The 19,640-nt window shown below is 36.7% G+C and overlaps 2 protein-coding genes across 4 annotated transcripts in view; one reads left to right on the plus strand and one right to left on the minus strand.

Annotated features, from left to right (window-relative positions):
• Positions 1–6,703, plus strand: part of SAV1 (salvador family WW domain containing protein 1) — a 36,084-nt gene extending 29,381 nt beyond the window's left edge. The window contains exons 4-5 of the mRNA XM_003930538.4: positions 101–244; positions 4,956–6,703. Of these exons, the coding sequence (XP_003930587.1) occupies positions 101–244; positions 4,956–5,157 (346 nt within the window). The 3' untranslated portion in view covers positions 5,158–6,703. The remainder of the gene's footprint in view (positions 1–100; positions 245–4,955) is intronic.
• Positions 6,704–7,636: 933 nt separating this feature from the next.
• ATL1 (atlastin GTPase 1) overlaps positions 7,637–19,640 on the minus strand; it is a 110,159-nt gene continuing 98,155 nt past the window's right edge. For 2 of the 3 annotated variants that reach the window (XM_010341093.3, XM_074393956.1), the window contains exons 10-15: positions 19,009–19,136; positions 17,882–17,938; positions 16,869–16,940; positions 12,137–12,568; positions 10,279–10,293; positions 7,637–8,071 (exon numbers count right to left, since the gene is read on the minus strand). In XM_010341093.3, coding sequence (XP_010339395.1) covers positions 7,961–8,071; positions 10,279–10,293; positions 12,137–12,568; positions 16,869–16,940; positions 17,882–17,938; positions 19,009–19,136 — 815 coding nt within the window. In that variant the 3' untranslated portion in view covers positions 7,637–7,960. The remainder of the gene's footprint in view (positions 8,072–10,278; positions 10,294–12,136; positions 12,569–16,868; positions 16,941–17,881; positions 17,939–19,008; positions 19,137–19,640) is intronic. The other variant, XM_074393957.1, reaches the window with a different exon arrangement.

Here is a 19,640-nt window from a genome sequence, read left to right on the forward strand (position 1 = left end):
AAGGCACATTGAAAAATGCTTAAGTATTATTTGTTCTTTTATAATTTCTTGTTTAGGTTTAGGACCTTTAGCCTAAAGAATGTCACTTCTTTCTTCTTAGTGTACCTCGGTATGATCAGCCACCTCCTGTCACTTACCAGCCACAGCAAACTGAAAGAAATCAGTCCCTTCTGGTACCTGCAAATCCATATCACACTGCAGAAATTCCTGACTGGCTTCAGGTTTATGCTCGAGCCCCTGTGAAGTAAGTACATTTACAGCACAAATTTGTTTGAGGAGTAAGTGAAGAGCTGAATGGAATCTCTGGGCTGCTTAAGCCAAGTAGTGTACCATGGTTTACTCTTAGTAATATTGGGCTTCTAAGTAATACTTCACTGGAATAAAGGATATCATAGTTTATAATGTGTGAAAATCATTGATTAGAAATATTAGTTCTGCAAACATTTATAGAATCTTCATTTCTTTGTGTGCAGATCTCTGCTATTAGGGATACAAATAAAAAGCTTACATTCTCACAGGGAAGATTAATTGGTAAATAAGTGATACAGTACTTGTGATAAAAAGTAAGGACCTGGGCACAGTGTGTCACACCTATAATGCCAGCACTCTGGGAGGCAGGAGGATCTTTTAAGTCCAGGAGTTTGAGACCAGCCTAAGCAACATAATGAGAGCCCCATTTCCACACACACAAAAATTTAAAATTAGCCAGGCTTAGTGGCATGCATCTGTAGTCCCAAGTACTTCAGAGGCTAAAGTGGGAGGACAGCTTGATCTCAGGTTCAAGATCAGCCTGAACAACATGGCAGGACTCTTGTCTCTACAAAAAATTTAAAAATTATCAGTGTGTGTGGCATATACCTGTGATCTCAGCTACTCAGGAGGCTAAGGTGGGAGGATTGCTTGAGCCCAGGAGTTTGAGGCTGCAGTGAGCTATGCTTATGCCACTGCCTGGGTGACAGAGCGAGACTCTGTCTGCGCCCCCTACTACTGCCAAAAAAAGGAATGATAGAGATGGCATTTTCTTTGCTATTTTCTTTCTTCTTTCTCCTTTGATACCACTTGACCTACTACTGTATACAGCCTATGTTTGTATGCTGATTCTAAATCATATGTAGTATCTGTCTGCATTTTTATTTTCTTTAAATCTGAAAGAATATGCGCCCAACTGTTAACCTTGGTATTGCTGGGGGTGGATATGGCTGAGGAGAATTATTCTTCCTGTTGTATGTTATTTCTACTTTATAGTCATGTTTAGTAAGAAATAGCATAATAAGCTTTCCTTTTGGGGGGAAGAGATAGTACTTAAATGGAACTCCCGGTTTCTTACGGAAAGAAACAGATTCCTGAAGATTATAGTCTTTTTCAATTCTGTGGTTCTGTGAGCTAACTATAAAACTTAAGGAAACTAGCAAATAGGTTGGAACTCTTCCAAAACGGGCCAGACTGACAATAAGAGAGCAAGTACTATACTCCTTTACTGCTTTAAAAACTTAAACAAGAGTTCTAGAAGCCTGTTGCCTTCTAGTTGATTCAAAATTGATGTTTCTGAAGAGGACGGAAATGGTTAATACTCTATCAACAAAGGGTAAGCGGTTATCTATGAATTTGATAATGAAGAATCAATTACTTATCACAACAAAAAGAGACATTTTTTGCCAAAAATTTTTTTGCCTGTTTCTTCCTTTTGTTTTTTTAGACAGTTGAGACTCTGAAATTGTGTAATCCTGAAATTCTTTCTTCCTATCTCTCGCAGTAATTTACCAACATAATTTTTGCATATACTTCTAAAACTTGATTTAGAAACAGATTAGGTTTTAAATTGTTATATATTTAATTTTTGTCAAGTTATGTTCCTGTGTCTGCTCACAAAAGTCTATAATGCTTGGTAAAACTGTACTCATGCTGAACTATAGGATAAAAATTTTAAATTTAGTCTTTGACTGGAAAAAGACTGTCAGGAACATATTTACTTTCTGTTATTTCTCACACACACACCAAAACACTAGTACTTAGCAGTGTGTGGCAGGGGTATTTTTTATTCCAATGGCTTGGCAATCCTGTAGTGTCACCATTGACCCCGCTGTAAATACAGGTGGAAAAGAGGGAAGAGTGGACACAGTGTTATGGTGGGTAGGTGCAAGGGACTTAGGCTACGTGGTGATACCTGGAGCTGAGGATAGCAGCACTTTTGGTCTCAAAGTCAGCGTCCACTGGAGTGTGGACAGGTTATTTTTGGTAGTATTATAGCAACTGGTGCTTGATATATGAGTTATTTATAAGTAGTATTTGACTAGAATACTGCCCTGGGGAAAACACAGCAAAAGAGATGGTAGAAGTATAGCCTACTGGAATGGTTTATACCCAATTTTCTGAATGAAAACTGTGTTTATAAATGACTAAATGTTAAACTTGGGGAAGCAGATTTCTTCGCTAGTTAAGAAGGAAAGAATGGGAGTTTATCCTTTTCAGAAAAAGCAGGCACACTTAGGTGATTATAGGCAGAAGCGTAGTAACTATATAGAAGCAACAGAGGGAAGATGTTGGAATGGAAATAGGATTTCCATTCCATGTTTTGCAGTTTTTTCATATCTGTGCTCTTCTTAGAGGGTACTTTCTTCCCCCAAAAGGATTTTCTCTAATCTGAGTTTGTTGCTTCTACCCATAATTGGTACTCTCGATGCTGAATGCTGATTGGCAGTTCAGAAACTTGGCCAGGCTTGGTGGTGCACGTTTAATCCCAGCTACTTGAGAGGTTGAGTCAGAATTGCTTGAACCTAGGAGTTCTGGGTTGTGGTGTACTATGCCAGTCAGATGTCCGTACTGTTTGGCATCAATATGGTGACCTCCCAGGAGCAGGGATCACCAGCTTGCCTAAGGAGGGGCAAACTGGCCCAGGTTGGAAATGGAGCAGGTTAATACTACTGTGCTGATCAGTAGTGGTATTGTGCCTGTGATTAGCCACTGCACTTCTGCCTAGGAAACATAGGAGATCTCCATATCTACAAAATAAAAAAAAGACAGTTTTGTGTCTGAGTGTTTCTGACAGTATCACTCTAATTTATGTTCACAAGTAGTTGGAGTTTCCCACTAAAAAGAAAAGAGCTTCCTACCAAAGAAATCTGTATCTGTTAATAAATTTGCAGCTCTCGAGTAACTGAGTAAAATTGAGAGTCCAATGAAATATATTTACCTTCCAGTTTTTGCATGTTGTGTTTTATTGACATTTCTGTTACATATGCTTAAGTAGGACAGAAACATGTCAAAATGCCAAGTATAGTGGCTCACACTAACTGCTCAGTATGTTTTCTGTCTCCTTTTTTTGTTTTTTTCCTTTTTTAAAAATGAGAGCTCTTGAGCCAGTGTCTCCCTTTTTTAAAAATCTCATTTAAAAATATTAGATAGTCCTTTTGAAAGAAAATGGTGTAATAAATATCCACAAACCACTGGGTAGGAAATATTATAAGTGATCATTAAAAATAATACTAGAGTCGGCCGGGCGTGGTGGCTCACACCTGTAATCCCAGCACTTTGGGAGGCCAAGATGGGCAGATCACGAGGTCAAGAGATTGAGACCATCCTGGCCAACATGGTAAAACCCCGTCTGTACTAAAAATACAAAAATATTAGCTGGGCATGGTGGTGTGCGCCTGTAGGCTGAGGCAGGAGAATTGCTTGAACCCGGGAGGCGAAGGGTGCAGTGAGCCGAGATCGCGCCACTGCATTCCAGCCTAGTGCCTGGCGACAGAGGGACACTCTGTCTCAAAATAATAATAATAAAAATAATACTAGAGTTTGCAATCAAAGCTTCCTATTATATCTGCTCTGCAATATGATTTGAGAGGTATAACTTCAGGTACAACATGCCTTTCCCTAATTCAAGTTCTTTAGTCTTAGTGGATATTAACATTCAAAACCACTACTTTGAGCATGTTGGCCCAAGTTCTTTGCCTTTCTGAACTTTTATTCACTAAACACTTTTGCAAGAAAAAGAGCCTCTTTAGGTTTTGGTGTTTTTCATCTTTAAAATGAGAATATGAATTAGAGTGCTGCCTTCATCATATACTGAAATGGGACTGTGTAGGCAACTACTAACTAAAGGTACTACTGCTAAGCAGTGATCTACTTACCACTGATGGTCTTCCACGATACATTTGGGAATCCTTCACCACACTGTGAAGCCTTCTACAGTCTGCTTATTCTCTCATTTTAAAAACAGTTTATTCTTTCCTTCTTGAGTTTTCCTGTTGTACTCAGCCTCAGGAGTACTTAGAGGCTACAAATGATGCTTCCTCTTCATTTCTTCTGTTTTGTTCCTTGTTTGCTGTTGTGAATAGCATTCCTCAGAAAGATCCATCAATATGAATGATGCAAATGACCACCCATTTTTGTGTATTATCATTTACAAGCACAGTGTGGTCTAAAGTATTCGTAAGTTCCTGACAAATAACTTTTGATGAACTTATAAATAACACAAAATATATTCTTCAGAAATTACAGAAACACTAGTGTGAAATCTGTGTTGATGGTTGTCTAGTGTTAATATTAAAATAATTGGTAATTTAAAGAAATAGATATTCTTTAAGTTAAATTGAAATGAAGTAATATTAGCAGGTTTCTCCTTTCCCTAAAAAAAAAAAAAATTATATGTAAATAGCAGTTAATAACTCAGTTTTTTTAAAAAAACTGATATATTTATTTTGAGAAATGGGATCTTGCTGTGTTGCCCAGGCTGGCCTCAAACTCTTAGGCACAGCAATCCTCCCACGTCATCCTCCCAAGTAGCTAGGACTTTAGGTGCCACCACTGTGCCCAACTACTCAGTTATTTTTAATTAGAGCGTATGGTTTCTTTAGTTATAAATAAAGTTGACATTTTAAATAACAGACTAGTTTCTTGCTAGAAATACATGTTTATGTATGTGTTGTGAACATATATATGCTTGTGTTTTAAAACAGATATGACCACATTCTGAAGTGGGAACTCTTCCAGCTGGCTGACCTGGATACATACCAGGGAATGCTGAAGTTGCTCTTCATGAAAGAATTGGAGCAGATTGTTAAGATGTATGAAGCATACAGACAAGCTCTTCTTACAGAATTGGAAAACCGAAAGCAGAGACAGCAGTGGTATGCCCAACAACATGGAAAAAATTTTTGAGCTGATTTTTAAAAAAATAAAATTTAAGTTTTATAAGAGCTTTAAAATATTTTCACAGATAGAAAATAGCAAACAAGTACTTTGGTTAATAAACACAGCTTCCTTTGTGGAAATTATAAAATTCTAACTTTACATGTATTTTGTTATTAGAAATTTTCTTTTATTGAACAAGAAAAATTAGTCTATCATTTTAAGAGCCAATATGGCAAACACTTTCAAGTGCTATATATTAGGAAACTGCTTTGGTATTCTTGATGGAAAAAATGCAGCAGGAAATGTCATTATGAACAGACGTCAAATAGGAAATTATCACTTTTATCTTTTTATAGCAGTAGTACCTTTCCTTAAAAAAAAAAAGAATCTGCAGTATTTTAAAAAAAAATGTTTAGCGCTCTAGTATGAAATATTTTCTGGAAACGGATGGTTTAAATATTACCATGAGGTAGTTTAAATATAAAATAGGATTTGAAACTTTATTGTGATAAATATTTATATATGATGTATGTTTGTCTTCCCTCCTCCAAAGTAAGGGACCCAGCTGGGGGACATGGTGGCTCATACCTGTAATCCCAGCATTTTGGGAAGCCGAGGTGGATCGATCTCTTGAGCTCACCAGTTTGAGACCAGCCTGGGCAACATGGTGAAACCCCATCTCTACAAAAAATACAAAAACAAATTAGCTAGGTATGATGGTGTGTTCCTGTAGTCTCAGCTACTTGGGAGGTTGAGGTCAGAGGATGGCTTGAGCCCTGGAGGCAGAGGTTGCAGGGTCACGATTGTACCACTTGCACCTCAGTCTGGGTGAGAGAGCCAGACCTTGTCTCAAAAAATAAGAAATAAAAACAAAGTACGGAACCCTTTTAAAGCATGTCGAGAAAATACTTTTTATTATGAATGGGTGATGGGCATTTTAATCTTTCAGGAGTACATATAAGCATAAGTACTTAGCCTGTTTGACGAAGGTGTGTGAAGCTCAAAGTTGCTAACATCAACTTCTGTATTTTCAGCCAGGGCTGTTACTGCATTTAGCATGGCTCTGATGAGACAGTGGAGAGAGTTCCTGACAGCATAGCACACTGCCTTCTGACAGACTGGGTTGAGCTACCAAAAATGACAATCAGGGATTCAAAAAAAATGTTGGTTGTTTATCAATTTTATATTATTACTTTTTAGTCTTCTAAGTATTTGTCACAGGACTTTAAAACCATATATTTCCTTTGTAATTTTTCTCCCCTTTTGGATTAATACTTGTTAAAACACTTTCATAATTAGTGCTGTACATTTGATTGCATACAAATTGGTGATACTTCTAAACTATAACTATAAATCTCTAGAATTCTGTGAATTTCAACATTATTTGAAGTAGTTCTTCAGTTACATATACATGTGTTGTAAATATGTAAATACACTTTTAGCTTAGGAAGTCTTTCAGAATACAAACTACTCCCAGTTATCAGTGAGTTTGAATTGTTGATGAAATGTTAACAGTGTTAAGTGTTTGCTTTTATATAACAAGTTTATTAAATATATTTTTGTGGAAACTAAATGCGTGGTTTTTGAGTCCATGTTTTAGACATAGTGCTGTATTTCACTTTTCTGTTCAAAAGGCCATAGACAGAGGAATCAATATACTTGAATGGGGTAATGAAAAGGGGTATTGTAAAACATAAGTATGGCTAGTGGAATTTTATCATTGGGAAAAGGTAATTTGCTGAACTTGTGATCAGACTTTTCTAAGATGTAAGTTTATATATCTTAAGGACTCACACACTCCTCTATCTTAATTGTACTTTCCTGTCACTTATTAAGGTACAGCCATTTCTGTGACAGTCTTTAGAAGTTACTCTGTTTTGCACCTCCTAGATAAATACTACTTTTTTCATTAACACCTTTTTTCTTCCCTAAGAAGTCTGTTCAGTGACGCCACTAGAGATTTTAGTCATTAAGAACTAGAAGTTACCTGTAAGAATTAGCATATGTTTTGTAAAATAGAAACTTAAGTTTGTAATGATGTCAACATTAAATAAAATGTATCTTCAATCTAAAAAGATAAACCTCATCATTCTCTATCAACACCTCTCATTTTCAAATTCAGTAAGCATTTGTTTTTAATCTTAGGAACCAGAGTAAATTTTAATAATAGTTCACATATTAAAAGAATAAACCTATGAAGAATACATTCTTTGTGTACCAACTGAAAAAATATATAATGCAGTGAAACTCACACATACAAAGTGATTTTTTGTGCATTTTTTATCAAGAGGTTTTATATTCCATTAAATCATGTAAAAGCAATATATAGTTTTTGATAAAGCAACTGAAAAACTCTTAAATGTGCTTAAAAATAACACTGTCATATATATAAGATGATACAGATTAAGTCAAGCCTGCTGAGTTCTGATGGTATGCTTTAACAAATGGCTATGTGAAATAATTTAAAAATTTTTCTGTAGAAATTAAATGAGCATATCCAAACATGGAATATCACATAATTTAATTATAACCCAGTGGTAGAATTTAGTAAATTCAAGCAGAACACATGTACTGTTATCATAAATAGACAAATACTTTATAACAGCATTTTTGAAGAAAAATCAGGAAATCGTACATGTTAACAAAATAGTATAACCATGCATACATAAATCTGCTTATTAAACACTGAAATAAAAGAACTAATCCAGTTTGCAGTCTTCAAAGGTGTTTAGTATTTTACTCTGTTGGAAGCACTTTGAATGTTTGCATGGAGACATAAAACTGAATATTTAATTGACAACTGGTCATGCACCTGTACTTGAAATTTGGATTACATTTTTTTCTTTTCTGATTGTTCAGTAGATTCCGACTTTGGTGTAGGAAAAGCTTGATGATACAGATGTCTGTGGGTTGCTGCTGCACTGTAAAGCTTGTACAAAGCCTAGAATAAAAGCATCATGATTATAAAACATTTTATCGAATGCACAGATGTAAAACTTTTCCCCTTTAGTTTGTACTGTATAAAATTTAGCACGTTGAATTGAAATCTTTTTTCATCAATATATAAACTAATATCTTAAAACTTAAAAGAATTTTCAACTCCTCAATGTGTGCAGTTAACACTTTTGTGTGTTGACCTTTGTGGTAAATGTTTTATTCTTAGACTCTGGTTCCTTTTACCTTGCATACCTGTTGGAGCAGAGAGCTGCTACTGTGCCCCAGGGGTGTGTTGAGAACTCAGATTGTGAATATTAGCAGTTTTAAATGAATCGTAAGACCTCATAACTTCTGACTGCCAGTTAACTATTATACGTATGTAGTCCACTTGCTTTCTGGGCTTCCCGTGTTTTCCTGAGTGGGACTTCAAGTGTTTTCCTGATGGAGAATTTTATTCTCCATCATTTACTGATACAGTCATACAGCTAAGCACATATGGCGGCCTTCCCCCAGCACACTAGGATTCTTCACTTTATATGCTCTTGCCTTGTTTCCATGACTTAGCTAGTAGCTTACAAACCTTATTCAAAAACATTACCTCAGCAAGCTTTCCTCATTTAAAGCAACCTCTTATTCTCTGTGGCCTTTTAATGTCATTTAAATCATAGGAATGTCTGTGTAGTGTATATTGCTTTATATAAGTGTTCATAAATAATCTTTGTTTCCTGCCCGCCTCAGTTAGTGTCTAAGATTTCATCCCCTCCTCTGACCTTCACGTGCTTAATAGTCATTAAAAACAACTTGTCTGAATTAATTCTGAAGTTTATAGGGTCTGAATATTTTTAAAAGCTGGATAAAAGCTGGAGATCCATTAAATAGTAATCTGTTCCCAGGAAATTCCATTAATTTTTATCATTTGTGAATCTGTATAGCTACTTTCTTTTGATTTTCTTTTTTTTTGAGTTGGAGTCTCACTCTGTCACCCAGGCTGGAGTGCAGTGGCATGATCTTGGCACTGCAACCTCCGCCTCCCGGGTTCAAGCTGTTCTGCCTCAGCCCCTGCTAGTGGCTAGGACTACAGGCAGTTGACACCACGCCAGGCTAATTTTTTGTATTTTTAGTAGAGATGGAAATTCACCATGTTGGCCAGGCTGGTCTTGAATACCTGTCCTCAAGTGATCCTCCTGCCTCGGCCTCTCAAATTGCTGGGATTACAGACGTAAGCCACTGTGCCTGGCCTTGATTTTCTTAAGGCATTAAGTCTGAATGGTACCATCTTCAAATCTATAAATATATATTGGTGCAACATAGTTTCATCTTCCATTATATTCTGATTCTAAGGCATTCAATTTAATTCTAATTCTCTTATATTTTTTTCTTAAGCTTTTATAAAGTTGAAATTTGATTTTGCTTTTTAAATGAATTTGCTTACTGAATTTTACATAAAATAACTGCTTATTGACTTGTAAATATTAAATGGTATTTGGTTCAAAGACATAATCCAAGTTATATGCCACAGTAGAAACTGAGGAAATAATTATGTTTGATCTTTGTAGCTGTTCAAGATCAGCTTTGCTTCCTGAAGATAACGACCTCTAAATGATTTCAGAGTAATAATTTTTCTTAGTGTAATAGAGGATTACTTTGTGGGTGTCTAGAGTCTTTTCTGAGATATGTAGTGTTGTTGCCCATGTGCAGTAGGAGAAATGGACACTAATTTACAGGTCAGGCCTGAGGTCTGCCAAGAAAGTTAGAATACGTACTGGCCTGGGCCCTGCTTGAAGTGGTATGCATTACTGTCAGTCAAAAGCCAAAGTTAAAAACGACTTCTAAAGCGACATTTAAATACCCTCCAGTAGTTATATTTCCCCAAGTTCGTAACTGCTTGCTTTACTCTGCAGTAGAGCAGAGTCCACCATTTCAAAACTTAAGAATTTTAAAATTTTCTACACACTCAGGAAACAAATGCTCATCGTAATCAATTCTTACGGTTTTTTTTTTGTGTGTGTAGATCAAATCATACATGATGTCTAGAATAAGTTAAATATTTTAAGTCCATGTTAAAAATTCACAATTACAAATTTAACTGTTAGAAGTCACCAAAGATTGTTCTAGTCTACATAAAGACATCTTGTAATAGCTAGTCAGTTTATAAAATAATATCATAATGTTTACAAATACATAGCTCTGAATTTTAAAAATTTAACTTACCTCATTTGTACTTCCCTGTGGCAAAGGCAGATTAAAAAGAAAAAAGAAAAGTATATATCCTGCTTTATTAACAGCATTATAATATTCAACTTTGCTTACAATATTTGTGAGCATTTAAGAACAGAACAAATACTCCTGCAGATTTTTCCGTTTAGATGACATATTTTATCAGAATCTTTGAAGAACTCAATTCTGTATTCCTCAGAGCTTGTAGCATAACATATTCTAGGAGGGTTTTGACATTGAACTCAAGTAACCCCTCTTAAATCTTTTGTGGTTGAGGGACTATTTGAGACAGTGGCTCAGAGGATCCAGTTTTTACTTCATTTCCCATTGTGCTACCACTCACTAGTTTATCTCAGCTAGATCCTTCAAAGGCACGTGTTAGAATTATGTTATAAAGAACATATATAAGTATGTTTTGTTTTTTGTGTTGTTTTTTTGAGATGGAGTTTCACTCTTGTTGCCCAGGCTGGAGTGCAATGGCATGGTCTCAGCTCACTGCAACCTCCATCTCTCAAGTTCAAGTGATTCTCCTGCCTCAGCTTCCCGAATAGTTGGGACTACAGGCATGCGCCACCATGCCCTGCTAATTTTTGTATTTTTAGTAGAGACAGGGTTTCTCCATGTTAGTCAGTCTGGTCTCAAACTACCGACTTCAGGTGATCCGCCCTCCTTGGCCTCCCAAAGTGCTGGGATTATAGGCGTGAGCCACCACTCCCTGCCATAAGTATGTTCTTAATCCGGGAAGAACTGTAGCTATTACCTGCTGCCTACAGGTACAGAGACAATCTAAAGTAATCTGATATTGCTTTCGGAAGTTTTTACTTCAAAAGAATGATAAATGACTACTTATGATAGTGGTTCGTAAAGCTCCTAACAAAGCTAATCCTAATCAAATCATAGGTTGTGAATATAAGATAATGTTAACACAAGTCATAATTAGCTAAATAAAAGCTGTTTTTTACATATAACTTTTTTTTTTGAGACGGAGTTTCGCTCTTGTTACCCAAGCTGGAGTGCAATGGCGCGATCTCGGCTCACCACAACCTCCGCCTCCTGGGCTCAGGCAATTCTCCTGCCTCAGCCTCCTAAGTAGCTGGGATTACAGGCACGCGCCACCACGCCCAGCTAGTTTTTTGTATTTTTAGTAGAGACAGGGTTTCACCATGTTGACCAGGATGGTCTCGATCTCTGACCTCGTGATCCACCCGCCTCGGCCTCCCAAAGTGCTGGGATTACAGGCTTGAGCCACCGCGCCCGGCCTCATATAACTTTTAACAGATGTAACGTTTTTAGAATAATAAAAAGTAAGCCGGATGGCTCATGCCTGTAATCCCAGCACTTTGGCAGTCTGAGGCGGCAGATTGCTTGAGGTCAGGAGTTCGAGACTAGCCTGGCCAACAGGGGAAACCCTATATTCACAAAGAATACAAAATAGTAGCCAGGGATGGTGGTGTGCACATGTAGCCCCATCTACTTGAGAGGCTGAGGCACAAGAATCGCTTGAGCCTAGGAGGCGGAGGTTGCAGTGAGCTGAGATCACATAACCATCCTTGGCCAGACATCTAGCCTGGATGACAGAGCAAGATGCTGTCTCAAAAAAAGAAAGTAAAAGCACCACTAAATTGATATATTTTTTTAAAACGCTGAAATGTTAATTTTAAAACAGTTGTGTAGGACTTCACATATTACACAGCATTATATAGTTGTTTGCATCTGGGCAGGTCATAACATTCTTGATAACAGGCCCAGTTCATGTTGATCTGTGCTATTTCCAACATCTAATGCAGTGGCTGGCACATGAATGACATTCAAATGTGTGCTGAATTTAGTTGTGAATTAGAAGTGTTCTTACCTGGTCCCACAGAGCTGCAGCCACCTGGTCTATTACAGCTCCCAGCTCTCGGTATTCTCCAGAGTACCGGATATATGCCCAGGTGCACAGGGTGATAAGGGTCAGTCCCATTATCATATTGCATAGGCTAGCTATGATGTCCAAACCAATGAATCCAGTCACACCAGCAATCACATATGTGATAAAGATGACTACAAACAGTGTGGCTGGGGTACGAGCTGCATGGAAGATATTTTTGCTATCATTGTGCTTGATATATTGGATATAAAGTTCATCTATTTCACTCTCCAACTGCTGCAGGTAACGCCGGCTAAATTCTTCCCCACCCATCTTCTTCACCCCTCGGAATAGCTTCACAGATTCTTCCTTAAGTTGCAGGTGTTTGGTCTGCAAATCATTTGGTGCCAGAAATGGTTTGTCACCACCACAAATCTGTATCAGATAGAGAAGAATTTGTTTATGCAGTGCAGAGTAAAATTAGCAACTGTATCAAAAATTTGCACTTAGCTAGTTGAGTTTGTTAGAATACATTAATCATCAGGAGCCGGCATATATGTTTTGTCAGCCCACATCTTTCCACCCTCTGTATCTGTGAGGCATGACTTTAAATGGGACTGGTATTTTATAGGTGGCTTAAAGTCATTTAAAATTTTTCTCTTTTTGATGTAGAAAATAATATTCATCACTTAATCCAAGTCCTTCAAGGTGAAAAGATATGAGTGACACAACATGAAGTACTGAGTTCATTTACAGAATGAATCCAAATCTAAGGAAACTACATTTATCCAGATTCTAGGAAATCTACACTGAAGTCATTTTAACCAATGTAGTTTAATAAACAATGATCAACGCTATAAAGCTCTCAAAGTAAAACTGTGAAATACATTCTTTAGCAGTTTTACTGATTTTTGTTTGAATGGAGTCCATTGAGTATTCTCTTCCAGAGACTAAATAGGAGTATATTAAATGTTCTTGAGTTGCGTTTTCAATTTTTTGAAAAGTTACAAGGGTAATCTCAGTTAACCATACCATTCACTTTGGTTACAGGCGTATCTCACAAGATAATGCGTGTTTGGTTCCAGACCACCACAATAAAGCGAGTCACATGATTTTTTAAATTTCCTGATGCATATAAAAGTTACATTTACATTATATGGCAGTCAATTAAAGTGTGCAATAGCACGTCTAAAACCATGTACATAATTTAAAAATACTTCACTGCTAAAAAATGCTAAGGCTTATCTGAGCCTTCAGCACATCAATCTGCTGGTGGAGGCTCTTGCCTCAATGTCGACGGCTGCTGACTGATCAGGGTGATGCTGCTGAAGGTTGAGGTGGCTGTGGCAATTTCTTAAAGTAAGATAACAGTAGTTGGCCATATTGATAGACTCTCCCTTTTATCAAGATTTCTCTGTAGTCTGGGATGCTGTTTGACAGCATTTTACTCACAGTAGAACTTCTTTAAAAATTGGAGTCAATCCTCTCAAACCCTGCCAATGCCTTATCAACTAAGTTTATGTAATATTTTAAAGCCCTGGAAAGGGTAGGGGGAAGGAGATGAAGAGAAGTTGATTAATGGGTGCAAATATACAGTTAGAAGAAGTAAGACAGTGTTCAATAGCTCTGTAGGGTGACTGTAATTAACAGTAATCTATTGTACATTTCAAAATAAAAGAATAATTTGAATGTTCCTAGCATACGGAAATATTTAAGGGCATAAATATCGCACTTACCCTGATTTGATCTTTACACATTATATGGATGTATCAATTTATCACATGTGCTCCAAAAAATATGTACATCTATTAGGTATCAATAAAAAATATTCTAAACCCTTTGTTGTCATTTCAACAATGTTCATAGCATTATCACTAGGAGTAGATTCCATCTCTAGAAACCACTGTCTTTGCTCATCCATAGGACGCAACTCTTTATCCATTAAATGAGATTACACAATTCAGTCACATCTTCAGGCTCCACTTTTAAGTTCTCTTGCTGTTTCCACCACACCTGCAGTTCTTTCCTCCACTGAAGTCTTGAACCCCTCTCAGTCATCCAGGGGGGTTGGTATAAACTTTTTCCACACTCTTGTTGATGTTGATATTTTTGCCTCCTTCTATAAATAACATATTGTCTTAATGGCATCTAGAATGGTGAATCTTTCCTGGAAGGTTTTCAATTTACTTTCCCCAGATCCATCAGAAGAATCACTATCTATGGCAGCTACAGTCTTACAAAATGTATTTCTTATTAACGTTTGAAAGTCAAAATTACTCCCTGATCCCTGGGCTACAGAATGGATATTGTGTTAGCAGGCATGAAAACATTTCCTTAAATACATCTCCATCAGTGCTCTTTGGTGAATAAGTACATTGCCAATGAGCAATGTACTTATTTTGAAAGGAACCTTTTTCTGAATAGTAGTTCTCAACAGTGGGCTTAAAATATTCAGTAAACCATGCTGTAAACAGCTGTGCTGTTACCTAGGCTTTGTTGTTCCATTAATAGAGCACAAACAAGAGTAGATTTAGCATGATTCTTAAGTACCCTAGAATTTGGGGAATGGTAAATGAGCACTGGGTTCAACTAAAAGTCACCAGGTATAAGAACGTCAGCCTGTTCTTCCAAGCTTTAAAGCCAGGAACTGACTTCTCTCTAGCTGAGAAAGTCCTGGATGGCATCTTCCAATAGAAGGCTATTTTATCTACATTGAAAATCTCTGTTTAGTGTAGCCACCTTCATCAATGCTTTCAGGTAGATCTTCTGGATAACTTGCTACAGTTTTCTACATCAAGACTTGCTGCTTCAGCTTGCACTTTATGTTACAGAGATGGCTTCTTAAACCTCATGAACCAAAAACCTCTGCTAGCTTCCAATTTTTCTTCTGCACCTTTACCACCTCTTTCAGACTTCACAGAATTGAACAGAGTTAGGGCCTTGCTCTGGATTAGGTTTTGGCTTAAGGGCATGTTGTGGCTGGTTTGATATTCTATCCAAACCATTAAAACTTTCTCCATGTCAGCATAAAAGCTGTTTCACTTTTTTATAATCTGTGTGTTCACTGGCGTAGCACCTTTTTTTTTTTTTTTTTTTTTTTTTAGACAGAGTCCTACTCTGTTGCCTAGGCTAGAGTGCAGTGGTGCAATCTTGGCTTACTGCAACCTCTGCTTCCTGGGTTTAAGCCATTCTCCAGTCTTGGCCTCCCGAGTTAACTGGGACTATGGGCCTGTGCCACCATGCCCGGCTGATTTTTGTATTTTTAGTAGAGACAAGTTTCACCATGTTGGCCAGGCGGGTCTCTAACACCTGACCTCAAGTGAGCCACCCACCTCAGCCTCCCAAAGTGCTGGGATTACAGGTGTGAGCCACTATGCCCAGCCTGGAGTATCATTTTTGATTTCCTTTAAAAACTTCTCTTTTGCATCCACAGGCTGGCTGTTTGGTGCAAAGGCCTAGCTTTTGTACTGTCTCAGCTTTTCATATGCTTTCCTCACTAAGATTAGTCATTTCTAGCTTCTGATTTAAAGTGAGAGATGTGGCTCTTTGAACTTCAACACTTAGAGGCCATTGTAGGGTTAATTAATTGGCCTAATTCCAATATTTGTTGTGCCTTAGGTAAACAAAAGGACTACAGAGTGGGAAGGGTGGGGGAACTGCTGGTTGCTGGAGCAGTCAGAAAACACATTTATCAATTAAGGTCACCATCTTATATCAGCACAGTTCATGCACTCTGAAACAATTACAATAGTAACATCAGCAATCACTGACCACAGGTCACCATAAAGATACAATAACAATGAAAACATTTGAAAAACTGTGAAAATTACCGAAATGTGACATAGACATGGAGTGAGCACATGCTGCTGGAGAAAGGGCATCAACAGATTTTCTCCACACAGGGTTGCCAGCAACCTTCAATTTGTAACAAGTATAATATAGTGAAGCTCAATAAAAAGAGGTATGCCTGCATTTGAGATTTAACTATATCAAGAATACCTTCATTCTGATTGTCCTTATGTTATAAATAACACCGCTCTACACAGGGTTGCCAACGACCTTCAATTTTTAAGAAGTGTTATAAAGTGAAGCTCAATAAAATGAGGTATGCCTGCATTTGAGATTTAACTATATGAAGAATACTTTCATTCTGATTGTCCTTATCTTAAAAATAACACCACTCCATATACTACATTTGCATGGATTCTAAGACTTCAATTTTGATGCAATTTTAATTTCATAACATTTTTAAGAGGAAAAACTATCACAGTTAATATATACAATAATTATTAGATCCATCTTAATTTGGAGTGTTAAAATGAGGAAATGTAATAAACAGAAATATTGGTTCTTAAGATTTTTTTTCCTAAAAGGGTTTATCTTTAAGAGAAATAACGAAATTGTGGAATATAAGGAGGCGTACTGGCGAGAGTACCACATGCTATTTTAGCTACTAGATTTTATAAATAGTGGAAAGACCTGGCACCCCCCAAATATGTGAATATGGATATAGTACAAAGAGAGACAATTCATTTAAAATGCCTTTAAAATTGCACACACATGTTGTTTTTCAGAATATTTCAGGAATACAATAAATAGACGTGATTGAGGAAAACAGTCAAAGCTACCTGACTGCATGTGTGTACAGTGTAACATGGAAGAAAAACAAGAATGAATTGCATGAAGCATACTGCTTTTGTTTAAGACAGCATTTAAAATATTATTTAATTCTTACCTCTTCCATTTTTTTGTTGTATGTGTCCTTGGCAGTTGCCACGGCTGCTAAATTGTTAGCTTCTGCTGTGGCCTTTGGACAAAGTACAAGATATGATGTAAAATGCAGTTCATATTTACTAAATTTCCACAGGCAGTTCACATTTCAGAGCATCATGTGCAAGAAATGTGCAAGAAACCAAAGTCATCAAAATAATTTAAAACGGTTATAATATTTCTACTACATTTTAAAAATTAGTAAAAAAGGTTCAAAAAGGAATAAAGCAGATTTTTACTGAATACACAATAGTCCTAAAATGACTTTTCATTTGGAAGAGTTTTCCTCTCAAAAAATATTTTTTAGCCTGTCATTCAATTCCGGGAAGAAAAAAAAATCTATAAACTCAAACTCATGGGGAATAATATACAGTATATTTTATAAATACTAATAAAATATATCTAAGGACTGCTGCTGATAGGAGAGTATAACACTGATAACAAAAAGGAACTATTAAGAACTTTAAATACATATAAGGAAACTAGTTCCTCCCTTTTAAAAATTTTATTGACTTATTTTTTAGGTATGAGACCTCACTATGCTGCTCAGGCTGGACTCAAACTCAAGCAATCCTCCTGTCTCAGCCTCCTGAGTAGCTGGGTCTACAGGCGCATGCCACCGTGCCTGGCTCCTTTGAAAAAAAAAATGTTTGTGGAGATCAGTTGTTTAAAACTTGGACCTGCTTTTCTACTGTGTGTTACATGTGTAAATCAAAATCATAGAGTAAGACTGTTTTCTAAACAAATTTAGTGCAAAGAGAATGAAAATCCTTTGGTAAAAAGTGTGTGTATCTCAACACAAGTGAAGCTGCAATATGTTATGTGAAAACTGTTTAGATGAACACATAAATAGGTGGAGTTATTAGGCAAATAATCTTCCAATCGGTCTGTCTAATATTGTTATTTGGTAATTTCTGACAGCCAGAAATCTTAGTCTTAGTGACATGTCTTAAAACATGACCCCTGATTAATAAATACCTGTAACATGGATTTGGGATGTGGTAATTCTTCACCTTGATAGATCTTTATATAAGCCTAAAAAAGGAAAAGAGAAAGATTCATGATCAAGCAATTCAATTCAATTCGATATTTCCTCTAATTCTATGAAATTGTATTCTAAGGTCTTGACATTTCAAAACATATTTTCAGGAACTTAGAACTATTTTATCTTTCTCAAACTTAAATTCTTTTTACTTAGTTCATGTTGTTTCCGTTTCCTGAAATGCCTTTTTCAAACATCTCCATCTGCCAATTTGTCCCTTTTTAAAGGCTCAACTCAATGACACTCCTTTAAAATGTTCTTAGACCCCTCTGCCGCAGGGATCTATAACCTGCTGATGTCATAAGCTTTACTGAACAGATCTGTCTGAGGGTTCTGAATCTCCTACCAAATTGAAAGCACCTCCACAGTGTTAACACAGTAAAAATTCGTATTTTAGATAAATATGTCATTTTTTGCTGAGAATCATGAAGGTAAATAGATCACACAGGAGGTATACGACAGCATTTTAAATGACAAAATGTGAATTTTAAAAATTGATACTTTAGTCCTGTGAACATCAGTCCACAGCTGGGTTGGTAACCGACATCCTCCAGAATATATATGGGTTAGTAAAAAGTATTCAGTGCTATCTAAACAGGTAAATGCGAATTTAAAAGAATTCCACTTCACATTGGCCCTTGGTGCAGAGAGTAAGAAATGGGGAATAATTTTCTTCAGTAGGAAGGTATAATTCCCTTGGGGAAAATCTTCAGAATTAGGAAGGTAAAATTTAGAATAGATCATGGACCCTGGGAAATACCCAATTCCCCCAAAAGACTTTTCCAACTCTTACATTCATATTTCAAAATACAGTTCAGTTCCCTCAAGATTAAAGGGGACCATAAAGTTACTTTCATGTGGTTTCCTCAAAAGAATGATTTCAGAAAGTAAGCTTTCTGAAAGGTTTTGAAAAAGCTTTTTAAAAGGGATTTTAAAATCTTTTTTATAGACTCCTCATACCTTTGCTCCCATAGTACAGGGTCTATATTTTTTTTATAGAAATTATGATCCAATATATGTCAAATCTAAGTACTCATGAATACTCTAGAAATGAGAGTGATACCTTGAAGTACTCCACCAGACCCCGGCAGGTAATTTTATTTCCATTGATCTCTTTAATATCTAGGCTTTCAGGACTAAGTAGCCAAGGAATCAGTATTTTCAAGTTTTTGATGAATTCATCGTCTATTTCTACAAGTCAAAGAAAATCCATTATTATTTTTGGAATCCTAAGCAGTCCTCCATGCTACAGAATAAACCATCCTTTGGTCTCCCTTATTTCTTCCCCAGTGGGAGGAAACTCCCTTTCCCATGACTTAAGCAACTCCTAAAACCTGCTCTTCTCACAGTGATTGATTCTCCTTGTCCAAATTTCCACTCCCAATTTATATGTATCTTGCCTTCCACCTATAAATTAGCTTTCTTGATATTATTTTAGCTTGCTTGATTTTACATGCATGCTTTGTATGTAGCCCATTCATATAACCAGTTCATGTTTTAAGTCTTGTTTGTGATTTTACACATATAGGCTCAAAACTGGGTGAGGCTGTGGTAACTGGACTGAAGAGTTCAAAAAGATAGTGATGATGAAGCGACCCCTAGCGGTGAAACTCAGCAACACAAAATATAACGATAAGAAAAGACCATTTACGCAGATGGGTGGTGGCCTGAGTTATGCACCTGTCATGTTTGATA

Source organism: Saimiri boliviensis, chromosome 2 (genome assembly GCF_048565385.1).
Source record: "Saimiri boliviensis isolate mSaiBol1 chromosome 2, mSaiBol1.pri, whole genome shotgun sequence".
In the NCBI taxonomy this organism is placed as follows: domain Eukaryota; kingdom Metazoa; phylum Chordata; class Mammalia; order Primates; family Cebidae; genus Saimiri; species Saimiri boliviensis.